The sequence below is a fragment of the Rhea pennata genome, chromosome 3, assembly GCF_028389875.1.
Source record: "Rhea pennata isolate bPtePen1 chromosome 3, bPtePen1.pri, whole genome shotgun sequence".
In the NCBI taxonomy this organism is placed as follows: Eukaryota; Metazoa; Chordata; class Aves; order Rheiformes; family Rheidae; genus Rhea; species Rhea pennata.
Window position 1 is genome coordinate 88,328,695 of NC_084665.1, and position 22,713 is coordinate 88,351,407.

Consider the following 22,713-nt stretch of genomic DNA (forward strand, 5'->3'; position numbering starts at 1 on the left):
CTCTGTATTTTGCCTTCCATAGGGGCTTTGGGGGAAACAAAATTCATTTGAAGAGAGTGTGCTTGTCTGTGTGGAGCAATACGTTACTTTCTTTTCCTTTTGAAAGGAAAGAAGAGTTGTTTCACATAAGAACTCTTTAACGAGGCGACATTTATGTAGCTGACTTACTGAGGGCAAGCCACTTCTAACCTGCTTTGGCCACCAGAAGTGGCCAACTGCTGAGAGTAAGGAAGGGAAAGACATTGGAGGAAAAGTAATGAGGAATGTCGCAACTTGGCTGCTCCTCTCTGGGAAAAGGAGGTTCATTTTAGCGATGATTTTTCTGGAGGGAGAAGAGTGTGTTCTCTGAAGTTTCCTTCTCCTGCAGCTGACAGATGGGGGCAGGCGAGGCGGCACGTGGGAGAACAGCATTTCCTCCTGTCTCCACTCCTTGACTTTCGAGCTCTGCCACAGTGTTGCATTGCTGCAGATGACAGAGTCCTGGGGTGTGCAGTGTGTGTGTGCATGTGTGCAAGTGCAAAAGGAAAGGCAGCCCAGCCGTGGCTACCTGTTTGGAGCTGGGAATAAGGCTAATATAGAAGGTGGAGTTAGTGAAAGAAAAGATTAATGGATCGGGGAAAGAGACACAATGGATGGAAAAAAGAATGAGAGATGCTGGAGAAACGATGAGAAAGGACAGAGGGCAAAGGGCTGTGGAATAAAATCTCTCAAGGTATTTTTCTGTCCCTAATTAAGGGAAGCTATTTTAGAAAATCTGTTCTTCCTTTTTCTCTCTCTGTGTACTGCTTTTTTTTATTCCTTTATGTTGTAGTTAGTTGCTGCTGCCCCAACTTGCATTTTCCTGTTTTTTCTTTCCGCTTGAATGGGATGTGTTCCTTTTCCCACGGACCCAACAGATGTTCTCATCCTGGGCTAGACTTGAACAGTCAGGCAGTGCTTCCAGTGCTTGATAACATGGCCCATACTAACTATGTTGCCCTGGTATCCCCCCAAATCACCAATTTCCTTGGAAGCGCCAATGGGGACAATGTCAGGTTTGCTTTCTTTGTATTCAGGCGTTGCTGGCATCTATCAAAACTAGAGGGTTCATCCTGCAGACGTTCAGCACAGCCCATACTACTCACTGGTGGGAATCCTCCCGACTGATTTCAGTACAGGCTTTTACTTTTGTCCCTCCCTGCTGGTGATCAGATATTGTTGCGGTGGCATGGAAAGAGCTGAACAAAACAGGGGCTTTACTTAATGCTTTCATGGAGAGACATCTTTAATTGGGACTGTATGGTTATTAATCCATAGAGCTAGACTTGAAAGAGGGAAGCTTCTCTTGAATCAGGGTAATGTCTCTGTGAGAACTGAGGTTTAACATAATGACTGCCCTGCAGTAAATGCTTTCAGGCCCACATAGCTTATTTCTCTTAATTTTAATGAGCTCCACTAATGAACAGATGATCGCATCCTAAATTAATCCCCCTGAAGAAGAAAAGATTTAAAGGCCGTTCTGTGATCCTCGACTGCTGGGAAAGGTGTTGCTCAGGTGAACAGGCTCGAGCCCTGCCTCGGGGACGTAGGGAGAGCAAGGCTTGTGTTCACCCCTCCAGTTATTCTCCTGCTCCCCAGATGATAAAGAACTTTTTCTTGACACATGCAGTGAAATGGTAAATTCTGTTAATTGAAAACCAAACGCACGTTCCCCGTGGCCATCAGTGAAAGCCGGGGCTTGGGAGCGTCGTTGGGAAGCCTGTGGGGCAGCCGGGAGCTGCGGGAAAGGTGAGCGTGCAAAGCGAAGCAGCGCAGCTGAGAGGAGAAGCGGCAGGAGAGGGCGATGCTTTCAGCAAGCAGCAGATTGACGTCGTTTGGGCCATCGCTCCCCTCCTAGGTCGGAAGAGCAACGAGGCCAAAGGATTAAAGTCCGTCAGAAGGTCCTAGAGTTTCTGCCTTCTTGTAAAGGCAGGTTTCGCTTGTAAAGCTCTGCTGATGGCACCTTACGCACTGCACCGTTCCCTCCTGTGACAGAGCTGTATATGGTTATGGGCATGATTTTCTGTTCTTGGAATTAATGGGATTATGTATGACAGGAAAGGAAGCAGAGTACACTGAATTCCGCAAATGTAGAGTTTCAGCCTTTGCTGGCTGAAAGACACTAATTCAAAGTATCTTTATAAAAATAAGATTGAAAGAACCAATTTTAGGATGATTCAGTATGCAAATAAACTGTTTTTCATTACTCACAGCACACATAAAAGCACACTGGTGACTGAGACAGCAAAATAACACTTCGCTGTTCATTATTTTATCAGACAGTGATAATTGTAGTTAATATTTTCTTGGTAGTGTCTCTGAGAGTTTATTTATACTGTTAATAATCTGAGCAGCTGTAATGATGTTGGCTGCCAGAGCTGTAGCCTTTTAGAGGCACTCTAGTGTGGCAATAATACGATGGTAATAGAAACCCAAGGAGAAAATGATCATTTCAGAGCAGATGGGACTAATTCACTCTCTCTCGTACACGTTTGCCTTCCCTTTTCTCTTTCTCACAGTAACATGTGTGGGTGCATGGGAGCTTATATAGACATGCACGCACGCGCATGCATGCACAAATCGCTTTGAAGTTCTGACTTGTACCCTCCCTGGGTAGGAAAGTCGCACGTAAGGCTGGAAATGCCATCTTTTTCCTACACAGAGACTATTTCTTGGAGTCTTAGTGCAGATGACATTTTCCATTTATCACTTTCTGTGTTGGTCTTAAAATCCAGTGTATGAAGTTGAGACGGGGAAATCAGTCATGTGGGGCTGGCAGCCAAGCAGGGGACAGTGATTCCTGGCCCAGAGGAAAGGTGACAGATGTAATGCAGAAAGTTTCTGCTGACTCCGCGCTCCCTTTTGGCATAAAGAGCCATTTTTGTTTGTGCACGGTGGCTGTGCAGCTCTCCCGTTCTGATCGGGCCGTGTTGCGCGCTGGCTCGGCACTGGTTTTGAGCAGGTGTGAATGCCTACAGGAGATGCAAGATGGTTTAGAGATGGGCCTGCTGCATGCATGCTCCAAATACCCTGAGCCAGCAACCCGTCTTGGAGGCACAATCCACTTCAGTCCGTGCAGAGATAAATTGCATCAAGAAGGAATAAGCCTCCAAATTCTTCTGGTGGGATTTATGGAGCCTAACTAACCTTTTAGGCCACCACAGAAGGAATTAATGGCTCTTCTTGGAAGAGAGGGAGAGAAGGAGGGAGGAGGACCACTTTGCCAGCTCAGCAGTGGCAGTTCTTGCAAACCTGCTTCATGGGGCTGTGCAGATGCCGTTGATGAACATGAACACAAAGACGTGAAACAAAAGCCACATTAACCCTCAGCTCTGTTGTCAGTCGTGCAAAAAGAAAAACCAGGTGAACGTAGGAAAACTGCACGTCCAAAAACCAGAAATTAAAAAGCAGAGAGGGGAAGGAAAACTGCAACAAATGCAGTATTTGGCAATTTTCATTTTAAAAGCACAATACCTGCTGGAAGCTGGGATATATCCATGGTTGCAGCCTTCCAGTTGTTAATTGTAATTGCCTAATAATCTAGTCAAGTGGAATAGGAAAGCATTTGACACTGCATTCCCTCTATAGCCCCTGCTGAAGTATCTCTGGATTTGAAACGTTGCAGCAGTTTCCAGGCTGTCTTCTCTTCTAGCCAGCCCACGGAGGCCAAAGATTTTGTATTCTGTGCTGTGCTGGCTGGTGGTCACAGGAATCACTGGGAGCGGGCTTCGCCGGGCATCGACTCTTGGCTCTTGCCAGCCCCAGGAAAGCCGAGGTGATGAGTCCATGAAGTCGAGCCAGTGCTTGCTGTCCCCGTCTTCAGAGCCTACATCTTCCCTAACTCTTTTATCTTCTGCTTCGGTTTGCTGCTTTGGTGTAACCTTGTGTTCTTCTTCATCGTACGTAGCAGGGCGTATTTCTTCCTCTCCTACATGGCAGGAAGTGTAATGTGGTGAGATTCCTTGCTGAGAAGGGTTTGTTGTTTTTTTTTTAATATTTTGCAGTGTATTCACTCAGGCACTGTGGTTTGTGCACATAACTAAACTTTACTGTGCTCAGGAAAGGGTAGTTGTGTAATTTACAGGTCATCATAATTTTTCTGTATTGTGTTTGCTTGTGTATTAACGATACTGGTCCTCCAAGTACCCTCTAAATTAGCACATTTCTACATTTATCCTCATTTTCTCCCTGTCTGGTATTTGCTGATACAACCCACAGACTTTTAGAGCTTTTTTGCCATTCTAGAAGTTCTTAAATTGCTTTTTGTCTTCCCTTTTTCTACCCAGTTTGACTCATGATACACACCTAAACAGATCTTTCACAGACTTTTCTCTCACCATTTATATGCTGTGAAAACTATCCCACTCTTTCCTTCCCCTTCCTCTGAGCTTAACACTTTCTCTCTTCTTTTTTTTTTTTCTTTTTTGATCTGTGGGTCAGTTTAGTTTTCCTTTTGCAAAAATATGGTGCTCAATTTTAATTTCAAATTGCAGCTCCATTTCAATCCCGATGGTGCTCTTGAGTTAAAATCTGTTCATTATGACTGTGTCTCTCACACTGGTTTCAGCATGGGTTGTATGGGTGTCCAAGGAGAGGATGTACCATTTCTGCTGAGTGGCTCTCCTGTGTCTTGCTATATTGCTGGGTTCCAGGTCGCTCAAGGTGCAAGTTGCACAGGGAAAACAAATGTACTGCAAACTGCCAGATATCACAGCCATATTTTCCCTTGCTTTATCTTCCAGTTCATGCCTGAGAATTTAAACTGCTATTAGTGTCACTAGTTTTTGTGCGCTCTCTGTTGATTCAGTCGTGTCATCACCGTGTTGTTCTTTTGGGGAACAGATTTTTTGCAACATCCTCGTCTCTAATTTTCTTTCTAATGCCTCTCCCCGTAATCTGATTTTACCAGCCTAGAAGTTTGCCTCCAATTTTTTTCACCTCTTCTTGCCTGCAACTACTCCTTTGGCTGTACTTTCTGATTTTTCTGTTATATTTAAATGTTGTTCCTCCTGCTTGTGTTAGGGTATTCAGACATTATTCTCTTCCTTGTTTAATAAGCTAGCATTTGACTGTAGTACAAGTGAGCTTTTAAAATGAGAGCTCTGTCAGATATCATGTGGCAGATTTAGTTGCTGTGGTTGAAGACGTTTCCTCTCCAGCTCGGCAGCCCTTTAGCCAAAGGCGCATGGGCGCTGGCGGCGTGGGCGGCGGGGAGATGTCCCCGACGCCGGCTGCTCAGTCGGGCAGCGGCGTGGAGGGGCCGAGGCAGGGGCAAACATCTCTCTATGCCGGGCTCGCAGCAGAGCCAGAAATGTTCAGCAAAGAGCTGCGAGTGGTAAAACCCTAAACTGCCCAGCTGGATTTGCCAGAGGGCAATTCGAACAGATTTAATGCAGGTAGTGCATTGCTGCCGGGCAGGAGCACTGGCTCTTCCAGTCCCGTAGCATTTTGTCTTCATGAGGGTGTTCAGCTACGGTGCTTTCCTCTTTCCTGAAATGTGTGAGCAGCGAAGTGTTCAGGCTTACACCTGGTGATTTCCCCCTTACCTCGCAATGCTTAGTGTAATTTTTTTTGGAAGCTGGAATTTGGGAAGACTGAAAGTGGTGGCAAATTCAACTAACCATTTTCACTTAAAATTTCAGAGTGTGGGAAGCGTGCTGAAAACGCCGTAGCGCTTATTGTCAGGATTTTCAAAAGTCAACGCTGTGTTCTGATATGAAACTAATCTCACTTCCGAAAGGTCAAAATATTTTCATTTGGACATAAATAACTCCAAGATGAAATAAAACTTTATATCTTGGGTTAAAACAAGCATTGTGGTTGTATCAGAAATTAATTTATTTTTCTTTGTTTACTTAGATTTTTTTTTATTTTTACTTCTATTACTTAGAATTTTTTTATTGCATTTCTAAAAAATTCTTTTTTTCCTGATTCCCTTTCCACCTTTAGTTCATCTAACAAACCTGCATTATTGTGCCGCTGTGTATGAGGGCCAGGATTTTTGAAAATGCTTCAGAGCCTGTATCATTACCACAGGGAATGTGATTTGGAAAAACCCAAGTGTACAGATGTCTTAACTCTTGCGCTCTATGCGTAAGTCACATGTGATCGAACCCTGACATGACCAATAATGTGAGCATTGATCCTCTTGCTGTTTATGCCCTCTTAGCACTTGGCAATCAATTCTGAACCACTTGTCCCGCTGTCAGTGCTGACGCAGTTCTCACAGAGCGATATACGTAGTTGGCAATTATTGTTTTCTGCGCTCGAGGCAAATCTAAAGCAAATGACCTTTCTTTCTTCCTCATCTCACTTTGGTCCGTAGCACCTGCCACTGAAGATCATCATAATGCTGTGCAGACGTTAAAGAGTATTAATCCCTCCCTGCCTTTAAAGTGTGGCAGTGGTGCTCCTGTGTTTTCCAGCTGATGACACGGAGGTCAGGAAGGCTGAGCTGTTCCTGGCGTTGTTCTGAAAGTTTATCAAAGCCAGAACCTGAATTCCCTGCTGTTTGGACTTATGCTGTAGTTTGTGCTTTGAAAGGAAAAGGGGAAAGCAATCCTCATTTGTGTAAAATAAACTTTGAGGCCTTATCTACTGCAAAACTTCGGGCTGTGACAGTTTAATGCTGTGGTCCCAGTTGTCTGAATAAAGTCTACTGGGAAGTAGGACCAGGAATAAAATCTCCGGCTTGGTCATCCATGGGATGGCAGGAGTACGGCAATGCAAATCAAGCCGCAGGATAGCCATCTATGTTTGTGCTCTCCGCTCCAGCCTTTCTTTCTCTTTCCTTTTCTAGCTGTGAGAATCTGGCATCAGTTTGCAGGGACAGGCTAATTACCCTCGCAAGCTTGTCCGCTGACGGGCAGCAATCCGCTAATGAGTGCACAGACCGTTGCTCCCGCCGTGTTACAGGGGCCCTTTGAAGTGTTGGCCTCGTACATGTTCATTATGCCAAAGAGAGAGAGGAGATGGAGAAGTCATCTCTTTTACTCCTCCAATTTGTAAATACTCTCACAAAGGCAGTCAAAGCATCCAGGGTAAATCTGTCTCCTGGCCAAAGGCGGGAGCTTCAAGGAGAGGAGGGCTTAGGGGGGCAGCTGCACTTTTTTTACTGAAGCTCAACCTTGGAAGTTGGACAGGCACTTGCAATTTGGCGTGAAAGTGCCATTAAAAGGGAGTCGGGTAATTCTGTGAAGTGCTAGAGCCTGCTGCCGTAAGAGGCAGTTGTGGAGGATATACTGGGGAGAGAACGTGGTGCCTCACCCCGCTTAGCCCAGCTTCAGTGCGGCTTTGCAGAGGGCTGCTTTCTCAGTTGGTCCTTTTGCTTAAAAAAAGAAAAAAAAAGAAAGAAAAAAAAAGAGAAAGAAAGGAAAAGAAAGGTAAATCAATGCTCAAAGAAACGTGCATTGTTCATCTACCGTCCCCTGGTGTGCATCCATGCCGAGGGGTGTCCCATGCGATGCCGGTGGCCCTCTCTGCCCCTTTGATTTGACATCGGAGTTGCCAGACAGTCACTTTGACTTCAGCACAGCCCCCTGCCCGGGCCTGGATGCACTGATCAAAGTGATACCTATCTACTTAATTTAGAAGATGTCTTTACAATAAAAACGTAGGCCTTCATTCGCCAGGCTTTTCCATCAGCTGCTTTTAAATTCCTCTTCTCCAGGTACTACAGAGATACCTGCATCTGATGCTTCTTGCCCAATTTGAATTTTAAAGAGTGATCACTAATTTTGGGAGCGCCATAGCTTTAGGAGCAGGCAGGGAAAACACACTTCAGGCTGCTGTTGAGAGAACATTTAAACACCGTTAAACTGACCCTCAAAAAATGCTGTAAAATCCTGCTGTGCCATTGACTTAGAAAAGTCTGTTGGTTTTCCTCTGATCTCCTGACTTTTTCCTATGTGTTCTCATGGTATTTAGAAGTATTTTTTAAAAATTCTGATTGTGTGCCAGCTTATTTTATGCACCTATATGGATTTGAATATCCAAATCTGTTATCTGGATAATCCAGCACTATTGATTTTGCACATGCAACTGACCTGTTTGAGCCTTGTAACAGATACAAATCTTCCAGACAGTTTTTCAGAAGCAAATAACCTCAAACAAGGAAAAACAGGATCTGCCAGATCCCACCATTCCAAATAAAAATAACTAAGTAAACAACTAGGAAGTCTATTAACTCTTGATGGAATAACAGCTTGGTGACTGATTTTAGTTATCAGATTACACTCTGAAAATATCTTACACACTATACTTGCAATTGGCTGTACAAGAAAAAGAATAGAGTGAGTGCTAATTATAGCAAATAAGATTAGAGTTAATGTTTAATCCCTGAGACCTTCTTCAGGCAGTAGGAAAAAATAGAAGCAGTTAACTGTCACTAATCTTATCTCCTATTTCTAGCATGTGTTTGATTATATAAGTTGCAGTGTTAGGAACACGCTGGCCTAGTGAGACAGTTAGTAGTTTGTTTTCTGCATCCTTGGGCTTATTAGTCAAACTTCACGGCTGAGAAGGATTTAAAAGTCCTCCGCACGTGCCTTTAGATTGTAATAGTAACAATAAAATATTAAGAAACTGACTGCCACAAGAAGCCTGCTGCAAAACAGTGTACTAATAAAAGGATTGATTTGGAATTCTGAAAGAATTGTTCACACTTCTCATGTTTTTATCCAATCATTTTAAATTAATATTTGATTTGGAATTTGATATTCAGCATGTGATTTTTTATTCAATTTTCATTTCTTCCTTCCCCACAAAATGACTTAAAAATTAAATCAATGTCTGGGGATTACAAATGAGGGGTTTCTACCTGCTTTTAGATCCTTGATGATGAATTTAACTTGAAAAATCAAAATACTAGAAATATAATCCATAATCCTGCAAGAACCTTGCATTCTTTGACAAAACCTATCAGAATTCCTATTGATTTCAGCAAGACTATACAAGTGCATAAAGATAATTTTTGGTGTACAAAACATAACATTTGGCTGCACAATCAAGACTTCTGCATTCTCAGTGCGTTTGAAAGTCTGACCATTTAATTTACCCCCAGTTTGGTGGGATTTAGCAACTAATGTTCTGCAGATCTCTTTGTATCTGCACAATCCTGCCCCTCCCCAGGAAGGGAGCAGAGAGTTTTGTCCTCCCATGACACTGCACTTGAGCCTATTCTTTTTAAATGCCCCAAGTATTCTTGGTTTTGAAAGGAACAATTGCATGTACATTTGCCATTGAACTTTCACACTGCTTTCTAGAAGATCATTGGCAGTGTGCCCTCATTAACACAGAAATTGGAGCTGGAAAAGTCATACCAAGTTGTCAAAGCCCTCCTTGCCAGAGCAAGACTGTGCTTTGTTGCTTTGTTACATTTGCTTTAAAGTCCTTGGATATAAAAAAATCCATCATCTTCCCTGTAAACCATTCCAGGATCTAGAGAATTCACTAATAAGTTGAGAGTCAGGGAAAATTCCTTACATACTCACTTTTTCAGTTTCTTTTCATTGCAACCAGCAATACCACCCCATAGTGACCTAGACAATTCTTCTCTGTTCTTGATGTGCATCAGATTACTCTAAACATTATTTTGCTCCATTTCAGATACTGCCTTGCCAAGTTTTGCATTCCTGCATGTTTACAGTGATCTTTTCTCGCCCTTAATCACTTTTGGCCTCTTTAAATTGAGATCAGATTTGTTGGCATTCTACTGGGGTTGACCTTCTCCCATACAGATGCAGCATTTTGGATGGGCTCATACAAATGCCATTCAGAACAGAGTTACCAGACATCCATGTTTCCCTTGGAAATAACCTTTCTTCCCCCGTAAGAAATATTGTCTGTGCAGAATTGGAGGATTTTGTCTATTTGTCTGGGATTTTCAGACATCTGGAAGTCTGGGCAGTCAGCTAATGAGCCTGCACTGATGAACTCTGCAGCACACAGTGAGTCCAACCCATCCACAAAAATGTCAGACCTCTACATGTGCTCTAAGGCCATGTCCCATGTGTGCAAAACAAAGCTGATGCCTTGCTAGTATGCTTGATCAGCTGTCATATGGGAGACCTAATACAACTGGCAGATGAAGAGAGTTCACCTGAAGGGCTGTGTCTCTCCAGGTGTGTGTGGATGTGCATACAATGATATCTGAGAAAGAATTTATGCCCTAGAAATCTCTTAGAAAATTAGACCATTCCTAACTTAGAGATAAGCTAGCCATCTTCCCCATTTTACTGCGCACTCAGTACTAGAAAAATACTGTGCTAAACGTGTTCTATATTGCATCTCTAATGCTTCCTTCTTCACTAGCATTTTTCATTGCTGACTCACATTTAAGCTAATTATTCTCCCAGATGACAGTAATCAATATTATTTTCCTTTAATTTCTCAGTTTTCCCTTAATGGTTTAATACCAATCAAAGAAGAAGGGCAGCTAAAGAGTTTAATAACTCTACAACTTTTTCTCCAGAAGGGAGAAGCATTTCCCAGAATGCATCAAGGAAATGCAATGAGAAGTGATGGAGGAAAACAACAGAAGGAAGATTTCCTTACAGGGAGCTTTTAAGTAGAGTCTGGCAACAGTCTCCCAAAGGAAGTAGTGGAAGTCTGATCACTTAAATCAATTAAAACTAAACAGAGCATCACACTCTACAGGACTCTGTAGAGAGAAAGCAGTGTTAGACTGAACTAAAATAGGTTTTGCATGGTTATCTTCTACAAGGCTGTCGTCTGTATTTTGCCAATAAATTCAATATGGCTAATGCTGATTAACCACTCTTGTTGGTGATTATATCATTGCATTATTCCCAGGCCATTCCCAAGTATCATAAAGGCATGAGGGCACAGAGATATAAAACACATCCTTCCCTGGCTTGTCTAGCTTAGTCTGAAAGACAGTTGGCAGATAAAGGCCTGGAGAGCTTGATATGTTCTTTTCTTTAAATTTACTAGTGGTCAGGCTTCATATTGTCATAATACTGAATTAATGCAGACTTCCATGTTGTGTGCTGAGTGTGGTGTACTATGTTGGCATGGCAGATGCAGGAACTGAATGTGGAACCTCCAGTGCTTGAAAACTTGGGTTGTTGTAGAGTGAGTAATGTGCCAGATGGCTTAGTTAGGGCTGCAATATTCGTATCCTTTATGCATTAGGTGTACAGAAGGCTTTTTAATGCATACAAGACCAGCTGGTGACACTAGCAAGACAAAATAAAGTGATTCTGTAGACTTAGCGGGTTTTTTTGGCATGCTTCAAATACACAGGAGAACTCTGCTGGCCTGCCTTCTCTGCCACCTGAAAGACAGCCAGCAGGTGAAGGATAAAGGAAAGAATGCATCTGAGAAGCTGAGATCTTTGCTTTGCTCTTCTTGTCTGCGTGGGCTTTTTTCTACTTTGCATGTACATGTTATCTTTTCTCTGTGTGTTTATTTTTTTTCAGCCAATTGATTGCACACGAGTGTTGCAATAGAAATGAACATCCAGGAATAATGCAAATGATCATAGGACAGGGAAGCAGGGACTTGGCAAATAAGCTTGGACAAGGTGCCCGGTGAAAGTTCCCATGAGTTGACCTGTCTAGTTAAACATTAATTTGTGTGGAAGATCAGATCTAAAAGGAAATAAATCCTGGAAATTTACATCTTATTTAAATACAATGGAAAAAATAAAATAAACTGAGATTGTTGTTGCCGTGTGTTTTACTCATGCAGGAAAAGTCTCTTTCACTTGTAAATGAAGACCATTACATCAGAGAAGTGATCCATTTCCTTTTGCAAACACAGATCAACTTGGTTTCCACTCACTGTATTCACCGGGATGCGTCAGTCAGGTTAAATCATTTTTAAAGGCCATTCTTTCCTCTTCCTACAGAAATGCATGTGTGACTGTAATACATGCAGCTTTTAAACCTTTCCTTTCAAAATGTGCAGTGTTTATGAGTATACTCTAGTGCCTTGAATTCTGCATTCATGTCAGAATAAATCAAATGCCGGCAGTCCCAAAGCTGGCAAGACGAAGACAGTGGACCTACCATGGAGGCCAAATCAATATTTAGATAGCTTAAGGCTACTGCGATTTTGCTAGTTTTAACACATGCCAGTAAGCTTTGCATCCATTTATTATCAAAGTTATTGTTTATATAGTTTAAAACATTGGCTCTGAATGGAGCCACTTCAGAGATTCCTCCCTGAGGGCAAGTCTCAGAGCCAACAGTGTGCTCCTTGCAGTACTTGAAAAGAAACTTTCCTCCTCCGTTTCTGTTTGAATACTGTGAGAGTGAAAGAAGATGTGTAACCATGTAAGATGGCATGTCAACTGTGGCTAGACCAAGGTGCGCGTTTGGCCAATGTTTGCATCGTCCGTTTTTTGAGGCATTTGCTTGGCGTTGCAGGGAACTGTGTCCCAGGTCCCTCTCCGGGCTGCAAAAGCTCTGCTTCTAATGTATTCAGCACAAAGCAGATGTAGCAGATATCTTGATGCTGTTTGTTATCATTTAGGCTTACTGGGACCAAAGAACTGAGTCAGCATGGGAGACAGGCTTGCTGTGCAGCGGTATGAGTCACTCGGAGGCTCTGTGGAGTAGCTGCACTAGAGCGATGGGGAGGCAGGTGAAACCGTAACCTGGCACAGAGAATCGTTCCAGTTTGCTTTGCAGCCGTTCCACCTAGCGGCCAAGTTACACCACTACCTGGATAAGTGGGGTTTTATTCCACAAAGTCCCTTTGAATCAAAACCTCAAGACGGTATTTATTACTGCTCCTGCAGACCTACGTTGCTGCTGAGTTTACAAGATGTGTAGTAATATGTAAGGCCCCAAACTGAAGATCTTATCAGAGAAAAACATTGGCCTACGAGCAGCTCATTAAGCTTCTGAGCAATTTTCTTAATCATACTGCATAGATAAAATGTAGATAGGCTTTCAGTGAACTGATAATCTAACAAATAGGCAGAAAGTGTAACACCGATAAAGCAGAGATCAGTTTAATAGCTAGTCATAAATCTAGGCAATTCTGGACCAGAGGCATATTGTAAAACAGGAATGTGCAAGTGTATAAGTACATGCACGAAAATGTACTGTTTCTTAAAATAGCAGATACAGCAGTAATATTATGTATGGAAAAGCTTTTGGGAGCAATTTTAGAGGTGTTTTTAAATATTTTTCTCTCCATCGAAGTCTGCATCAGTAGTGGTATCTTCATAATCTAGCATCGCAAGTACAGATGGATGAATAATAATGGCTTGTTTCCAGAAGTTAGGGTTTTTGTAAAAATCTGTGAGCTCTACCACTGGTGTAAACTGAGGCAGTGTAAGGAATTCATAATTTTTTTACTGTGATGAACTAAATTGTGCAGTGAGATTTCTGCTATTCATGAGTAAGACCATCATAAATTCAGTCTTATACCTCACCAACCTGTTGAACAGTCTGTACATACGCAAACCCAGTTTTGTGTCCTGTGGGGAAGAGGTGATTCTTGGTGAGAAACTATTCAGTACTATGCTCATGCTGACCACCAGCTTTGGCACAGTTGGCTCAAAATCATCTTCTGCTGCCCCTCTTAAAGTCCCTTTGCAGCAGGAAATACAGAATTTTGGGAGGCAGAGCAATTCCACAGTGTACTGGTTACATGCCTCTGCAAGAACGGGAATCTTGATATTCAAGTCCATATGCATTTTGCATTAAACAAGCTTTAGGAGCAGGGACTAGAAGCTCAAAGTCTCCTTTTCAAGAAGGGGCTTTAGATATGGCTAAACAACACCTTTCTCACTCTCTACGTTGTTTCTTACTCAGTGATGTTAATTCAAATGGACGGACAGGGAAAAGCAGCTCTTCTTCAGGGTATCCTATCCCTACTGGACAGGGAATCCTTCTGGAGTACTGGGAAATATGAGTCTGAATCCCCACAAGCAGGGTACTAGTCTTCTACTTCCTAGGTCTCTGTGCCAATATTCAGGCTATTTTATGAAAAGGGGACTTTCTCGTCCTGTTCATGTTTTAAAAGAAATAATTGAGACGGGAACCCCTACCAAAAGCAGCTGCAAGCAGAGGATGTTCCAGGCTGTTCATCTCAATCTTAAGTAAGCGCAGAGGTAGGCATGTAGGTGCTGAACGTGTTTGCCATTGACCGGTTTAGCTGTCTGGCTGCTCTCAGTCCCATCTAGACGCCTTTCCGTGGTATGCAAAGCACAGGGAACCCAGATTTGTAAACACCACTCCACAAGCAAGGCAGGAAGGTTTCTTCGTGGATCAAGGCTGAAGGGACTTGCCTAGGGTCATGTGGGAGGTCTTTGGTGCAACAGGAAATTCAGTGCTGGTCTCACGAATCTCAACTTAGTGGCCAAAGCACTGAAACTCCTTCTGGCAAAAGAAAACTGTTATCCTCAACTGTGAGCCCTGTTTTGAAATTCTTCTCTCACAGAAGCCAAAGATGAAGGATTAGAATTAGAAAAGCTGGAATTCCCTCCTTTTCATTGATAAAACTTCCTTATCCAGTCTGGAATAATTTTGATATGTCAAACCTTGTTTCCATCACTACTTTAGAAAGAAGAGAGTTTTTCTTGTACTTTTGTCTTCTACACATAGGAAAAAATGTATGTAATAAAAATAGATGCAAATGCAATCAAAAATGGACAATAATTATAGTTTACTGCAGGGCTCTACAAGTTATTTGATAGTTGTGTGAAGATATACCACCATAAAAAATCAGGAGGGAGTAAATGTATGCTAGTATATATAAAACATCAAGTGAATGTAAAGTATATGGTAGATGACGTGATGAGAAGAAAGGACAAGTTGTAATGCATAACTCAGACCCGTATAGCATGTCCTGAAAATAACTGTTATTCTTTCTACAAAGAAAAAGAGGGAAAACTATGTGCTAAGGTGAGACTCAGTGCGACTTATGTCACTGGGACTATGGGTATCTTTCCTGTCTGCTGTACCATAGACTCACTAAAATCAAAAAATAGTATGATGAGAAATCATCTCCGTGGGATGGAGAAAAGAGTTATACAGTTGGTACAAACCTATTATTTATTCGCTAATGACTTGCAAAAATTTGAAAGAAAAATAAACTGGTCTGCTGTTGAGAGATTAAAAAAACTTTTCTTTGGATTTTTGTATAAAATTAGATCTTTCCTTCCCAAAACATTCTTTGAATTTAAGTAGTACCTTAAACTCAAGGCCAGTGTTCACCAGAGCTTCCACTTGGGCAGAAGAATCAAATTTGAATTGTTATTTAGATGTTAATGAGCATCATAGTTAAAATAAGATCCACCGAAGAATTAGCAGCTTACACACTTACCTGTGTTTTAAGCTTTTTATTGCAGTAGGGGCTTAGTTCATAAGTCCTTAAGGTATTTGGGAAAAAATAATGTTCAGATCAACCTGTACAATGATGAACAGAAGCAACTGAAAGTAGGCAGTGTTAGTGGATGTAATCCATAATAAACCAGACAGAAGAATAACTGGTACTATATTTATTTTTAAATGTTAGATCTGTTAGGGTACTTAACTACGCTTGATGGATTTTGGGATAATAGCAAGCCCTGATGGTAACGCTGGCAATATCCCTTTTTTTTTTTTTTTTTTTTTTTTTTTGCAGGTCACTGTCAGGGGGTTTGGTCCATTATTGCAGTTTGCCTACACTGCTAAGCTGTTACTCAGCAGAGAAAACATCCAAGAGGTCATCCACTGTGCTGAATTCCTGCGTATGCACAACCTGGAGGATTCCTGCTTCAGCTTCCTTCAGACACAGCTGCTGAACAACGAAGATGGCCTGTTCCTGTGCAAAAAAGATACCACCTGTCAGCGCATGCACGATGAGGAGAACTCAGATGGAGACGAGGAAGAGACAATGGAATCGGAGACATCAAAAATATCTTGCCCAAGAGAGAGAGTGCACCAGGAGCCCTTCAATTTTGAAACCACTGTTTCTGGAGCAGACAAAGGAGAAGGGATGCTGCCTGACTCTGACATGCTGAGAGATAGCAAGGACAATTTAGACAAAGATGCAGTAACACGGTACCCCAGATACAAGAAATACCAGCTTGCTTGTACCAAGAATGTCTACAACACATCACACATCAGTACCTCAGGTTTTGCAAGCACATTCAGTGAAGAGAGCTCTGGAAATGGCCTCAAATCAGGACTTGCTATGGGGCAGATAAAAAGCGAGCCTCAGAATGAAGAGAACGATGAAGAAAGCATCACCCTTTGCCTGTCTGGAGACGAACCTGACATCAGGGATAAAGAAGGGGATGTTGAAATGGACAGGAAACAGCCAAGCCCCACTTGTGTTGACAGGCCTAAAAGTGGGTCCTCTCCTTCTTGCTTGCGGTCTTTCTTCAACAGAACAAAAAGCATAGATTTGGTTGGCTTCCCCAGCACTTCCCAACAGCACTTTGGCAGGAGTCCAGCATGCCCTTTTGAAAAAGGGACAACTCAGGGTGACCACAAAACTGATTACGTCCCTTTCACGGGGAACTACGGACAGTCCCATGCCATTCAGAAGGATGCTTCCAACTTCACGGTGGGATCGCCTCTCAGGGGGCCTGGTTTTGAAACTCTCTGTAAGCAGGAAGGGGAACTGGACAGGAGGAGTGTTATATTCTCTTCAAACACTTGTGACCAAGTAAACACTTCAGTGCATTCATATTCTGGTGTGAGCAGCTTGGACAAAGACCTCACTGAGACTGTGCCAAAGGGTCTGTGGGCTGGCAGTAGCCAATCTCTCCCTAGCTCGCAGACCTATTCCCACAGCGGACTGACAGCTGATCACTTGCCAGGAAGGATGCGGCCGAACACCAGCTGTCCAGTGCCAATTAAAGTTTGCCCTCGCTCTCCTCCTTTGGAAACCAGAACCAGGACCTCCAGCTCGTGCTCTTCCTACTCGTATGCGGAGGACGGCAGCGGCGGCTCGCCCTGTAGCCTGCGTCTTTGCGAGCTCTCCTCCTCCCCTTGCTCCCAAGGCCCACGGTTCCTGGCACCTGAGCACCAGGAGCCCGGTGTGGTGGGCGATGGAATATACAACCCAGTGCGAGCCCAGATTAAATGTGAGCCATCCTATGGAACAAACTCCAGCGATGAGTCTGGGTCATTCTCAGAAGCAGACAGTGAATCATGTCCTGTGCAAGACAGAGGGCATGAGGTAGGGATTTAAGATAAGTACATATATGACAGTCTTTGTGACCCGATTTAATCACCCCTTTTGTTCTCTCAAATGACTTGGCATTTTCCCAGCCCTGCTTTGTTTATAGAGGCAAAGAGTAATTTCTATTTATTCCCTTGTCAGCTGACTGTGTGTGGTTCATTTTGCATAAATAGCTGTTTGACCTCCAAAATTTTTGGCACTTATCAAAATTTCAGTATTAAGCAATAGCAAACTGCTGAGTGATGAGGGCAGATTTATGTGCTTAGGCATGCTAACAGTGTCCTCTTTGCCTCACTGTCCTTACCTGCTTGAGGGGACACAAAGCACCACTTTTCACCCTTAGCTTGCTGAAGTGGTTCCAGTTCTGCTTGTTACTGCTATGTTACAGCGACCTGAAGCTATGTCTTCAGGGACACTGGGTGTTGGGCAGTCCACACTGCGGACAAGCCCTTGCTTCAGACGGCTTACAAACTGAGGAGAGGAGATAGACAGATTGGGAGGAAGCAGAGGTGTGAAATGACTTGAACAGAGGTGTGTAGCTGGTTACCCTCAGCTCTGGGAATAGTACTCAAGTCGTGTGTGTGTGTGTGTGTGTGTGTTTTTTTGTTTGTGCGTCTTACTGGCAGGGAATGGGTTTTATCTATCTGCTCACTGACAACTGAGGTGGCATTTCCTGACCGACCTCACTTCATTCGTGGGAGTGCTCTAGCAGACAGTTGCATAAGATGTTTCTGAGTGAAGTTATCCCTTCGTTTACGGGACTGGTAGGGGAGCGTGAAGGGGACAGCCTAGGACTGAAGAGCAAGCTGTGAATTTCTATGTGCTCTCCTATGAGAGAGAGGAGAAGGAAGGCCTGCTTTAAAACTAGAGATGGACCAGATGGAAATGCTCTGGTGATAACTGGTTAAGTGTGATTGAAAATACTGTCTGTGTGAAGTGACTAATTTGAGAGAATAATAAATTCGTTGGGATATGCTGTAGAGCACAGAAGCGGAAAAAAGAATGGATGTTTTCATAGAACTCCATTAGAGAACTACGCGAACATTAAGGTGAAATCATATGCCTGGCTTTTCTAGAAAAGCTAAAATGCTCCACTGACCACTTCTGTTTTAGAGTGGGGAGCAGTTAGTGTTAGTTTGGGGGTTTCGAGTTGTGTGAGTGCCCAGGGCTGAACCTGGTGGGTTTAGTTTTGAGTTAGAGATGAAAAGAGATAGGAGCAGGCACAACTTTATTCATCCCTCACTCTTTATTCCTACCACACCCTGGACTCTGGAAGATGCCTTTCAGGACAGTCATGTGTGATCCCTTTAGTTTGGTGTTTTCCTGCTTAGCTCTAAGCAGGGGGCTGAACAGCCTGGCAAGCCTTTGGCATCCTAATCCCTGTTGTGCTGTGCTGGTAGCCTTGTTTGCCCCTGTGTACCAAGCAGGGGAGAAGCAAGGAGAGAAGATGAAGCAGGGGAGAGGAGTCTCCGTGGAAGTCTGGGATATTCTACGTAGGACCCCACTGTAGAAGCCCTGCAGCCACCACACGCAGCTGCGCTGCTTGGAAATGCCAAGGTTATGAAGTGCTGCATTTATGAAGAGTGAAAGAGAGCAGGGAGTGGGTTGAGGAGAGAAGGCTGGTTTCCACCGCTGTGTGCTGCTTGCTCAGCAAGGGCTAATGCACAGCGTGGTGCAGCGAGGAGGGCGGGAGGTCAGCCTTTTTGGTTTTGATGACTAATTAGCTGTCATAATTGGCTAATTGTGTGGAGATGCCACAGCAGAAGCAAGCCTGCAAGAGTCACTTGAGAAGGATGTAGGGGAGCGTTGACAATTTCCCCCCAAAGTGTGTGTATGTATGTGTGCAGGAGAGCATGGATGAAGGGAGGAAATTCATGAAAGAAGCAAACGAGTGGGCTGCAGGGGTCAGCCTCAGCATGCTGCTGCCAGCAGATGTGTTCAGGGACAGGGCAGAGCTAGGAGGAGTTTGCTCCACTCCAGGTTTTGCTGCTGGTTTCCTCCTTGGAAGATTTTCTACACAATGCTGAGCAAGTTTTCTCTCTGGGACTGCTGTGTAATGCTTGCACACTTTTGCAGGGCATTTTGATTAGGACTGCTAGGAGTTCAAAATAGGGTGAGGAAATGACGGCACCATGAGGCACTATTGTGCTCTCCTGAGCAGTGCAAAGATAAAAAGATCACATCGAAGCTTCAATTCAGATTTTGTTTTACGAATGAATTTGTAAGAGCTGTTGCCAATATAAGAAAAGACATTGCAGCCTCATTAAACAGTATGTTGTATTGTGCAGTGACTTGGGGGGTGTATCCTGCAATCTTGCGGGACAGATACTATGGAAACCTCAGTGAAGGGTATGTTAAACCAGGCAGCAGAATGTTTTTCTGTGAGTCACTCTACCTAGTCTTAGCATTTTGGCTGCCATTAAAACAACAGGAGAGACATACAGCATTCTGCAGTATACTGCTTTCTGTCATTTGCCTCTCTTTAAGCTTTACGTTGAATCTTTCTCCATTCATGAAACTCTTAGTTTGCTTTTGCTGTCCTAACCACTGTTCAGATTGGTCTCTTGTCCCATGCTATATCAGAACACACAGTGTTTGCTGAGTTTTTCTTCGAAAAGCACCTGATAAGGGAGCTGGGTGACATGCCAAGGGGCCACAGTTGGGCACTCAACCCTCCAGAGAGCTGCCTGGCGTCTTCCATGGCAGGTGGGTTTTCAGTTCAGTGGGGTGGCTTGGTGGGAGTGAGCCCTCTGGACTCTGGCCCTCCGTTATCTTACACAGCTCCCGAGTTCCTCTGGAGTTTGGACCTTGTTGGTCTGGATTTGGGTCCCAGAGTGCTCTCGGTGCCAGAATTAATGTTACAAAACATCATCTGCTGGTAGATGGTTGTGTGTGAAATAGGTGAAAGGTTTCTTCTCTGCACTTTGTTGGCGAAGTCTGCTTTCCCGCAGGTCGCTGTTGTTAAGAGCACGTGCCCAAGTCATTTGGGGCCGGAAATGGGATTTGAGGCTGGCATGGTATGACTCAATACAACCACAGTGGGGAATGACGGTGGTCCAGCTCTGTGGCCAGTCACCATGTCCCACAGTGGGACCAGACTACACCAATGTGTGTCTGAGGAGGTGACAGTCCTAGTAGCACCACTGACCAATCCTCTGCAGGACATCTTTGCCATTCATTTTTCTTCCTTTTAGAGGGGCTACCCAGATGGTTCTGAGATTTATCTTTTTAAAGCAAGTGCAATTTGAAGTGTCCCGATTGCAATGTTGCACATTTACAGTAATGGGATTCTTGTTTGAGCTACTGGGATTTTACAGAACTGTTGAACATAGTAACCCGTTTCATTTATGTTACTGTTTTCACCCAGTTCCCTCAGGCCTCCAGTGGTTGTTAAAAATCAATTATTGGGATATAATACTATAGAGAAAACTTACACTCTGCAATTCGCAAACAGGTTCTGACAATCTTGCTTAAAATAGCAACAACAAAACAATAGCCCTGAAATAATGAGTTGTTGAGAAGGAAGTAGTCTGTCAATCTGTTAACCTACTTAGGAACGGAAACTTCAGCACTAGCTACTTTTCTTGATATTCATTTTCCTCAGTAGGTATCTGTGGTTTTTTTCTACTAGAAAACTTGTAAAAATTAGTGTGCTACTGGATCACTTAAAAAGATATCTCAGCTTAGTCTACTTTGATGACAGAGTTTTCTTGGGAAAAGAATAAACAAGCGGAGGTAAGAGGTTGAGTTTTCCAAAAACTATTATTATCTAGAGAATTATATTCAATGCGTCTTTCATTTATATTTCGAAAGAATTCACCACTGACTTAATGACTCACTTTTCAAAGGAAATTTTCATAAAGGCCGAGCTAATGCAAGTGGACTGTTGTGAATATTGTAGGCGAATAACCTTCGATGACAGTCCAAAACCTTCCATGTTAAGTGACAGGCAGCCAGCCTCTCTCTGCTGATCTGTTGTCTGTTAACAAAGTCCTGTAAGACAGAGCCTCAGTAAAGTAAACCAAAATTGATCAACCAGAAATCAGCTGGAGCAGTACTAAGTTACCTAAGGTGAGTCTTTAGTGCTTAGTATTTCTACCCAATGAAAGATATTATATAAAAAGAAGGACAACCAAGGAAGGTATGTGTTAGGATGTTAACTTGCTTTCATATGTAATTCCTTCCCAGAATTTGGTGACAGGTACACCAGCTTTCCTGACGTTGCTGAATTTGATCCTTGTGAATTTGAAAATGAAGAAATTATTTTCCATGTTTTTCTCCAAGAGTCATCAGCAGAGCACTATGAATTGTGTTTGGCACCATGTGGTTAAATGATGTCATGTCAAACTTCATTCTCATAAGATCAACCTCAGGGAAGCTTTGTTTTCTTCTTTCCCATTAGCAGGAATAGTATTCATGCAGATAGCATGAATACCAAGGGAATTACTTGGAATTACTGGATTACAACAACTGCAAGAATTTTCAATTACAAACTTGAAATTTCAGGAAGGTCCTTTAAACACTGAATTAATTCATTGCAGCCTAAAATCAATTCTGCTATGCACTGAGCAGAATCAGCCAGCCCGTGTTGGAGTGCTTAAAGTACTTGTTCTGTTTCTTGAAACATTTTCTACAAAAGCAGATGTCTCGGTGAAATATTGCATTTCATCCTCCTTCATTTTATTGCCTCGTGCCCTTCTCAAGTGTACGTGTGGCTACTATCAGGTATTCTGTACTATTTTTATTCTCAGAAAAGCCTGTTAATATAGAGAGGTGTTGTCATACCCTTTGTATGGATGCAAGTTTGGGAAACTAATTGAACCATTCAGAGCACCTACTGTATTGTTAACAGGAAGAGGTTGGGACAGCATTTTAAGCACCAGTGGTATGTGATCTGAGTACAGACCCAAGTTGTGAGCTGAAGGATGAGAATTCAGTCCAAGTGTCCTGCTTGCTGGGTTAAAGGCCTTAGCCATGAGATTGTTGCCTTGTCCCCAGTTCTCTGAAGCACATGGTGAGTCTGTGGGTCCTTGTGTGCAGTAAGCCTACCCCTGTAGGGAGATGCAAAGAAATGCTTTCTAAGGTAAATCAGCATGATACGTTAGATACTACCCTGTCCTTTGACACCTTGACTTTTGGGATTGGGAATTTCTCTGTTCTTCCTGCAAGCTAATAGAATTGCATGTTGCAGGAGATACTAACTTCAACTAGCTGTTAGAAGTGTAAAAAATGTACAGCAGGTACTGTACAAGCAGTACCTGTTGCTGACAAATACAGTTCATTTCTGTCCTGGGTGAACAGAGGGCCACAGTACTGGTACAGCTCACACCAGATAACCTGCTAATGGAGGTTGGGCTTGTTCCAGGGGCAGGGACTGGTGACGTGATTTCTATGTGTTCCTGTGACCCCAGGGGAAAGACTTAGCAGGTGTCTGGGCCCAACTCAATCTCCCATTTGTGTTGCCAACAGACAATTTTCATCAACGAGCATCTTGAAATTTGGCATAACTTAAGCACAAGACTACCGAGTAGGTGGAATGATCAA

The 22,713-nt window shown here is 43.1% G+C and overlaps 1 protein-coding gene across 6 annotated transcripts in view; it reads left to right on the forward strand.

The window, feature by feature from the left end:
• BACH2 (BTB domain and CNC homolog 2) overlaps positions 1 to 22,713 on the forward strand; it is a 196,826-nt gene that overhangs the window by 160,014 nt on the left and 14,099 nt on the right. For all 6 annotated transcript variants that reach the window (XM_062572745.1, XM_062572746.1, XM_062572744.1 and 3 more), the window contains one exon: positions 15,622 to 17,166. In XM_062572745.1, the coding sequence (XP_062428729.1) occupies positions 15,622 to 17,166 (1,545 nt within the window). The remainder of the gene's footprint in view (positions 1 to 15,621; positions 17,167 to 22,713) is intronic.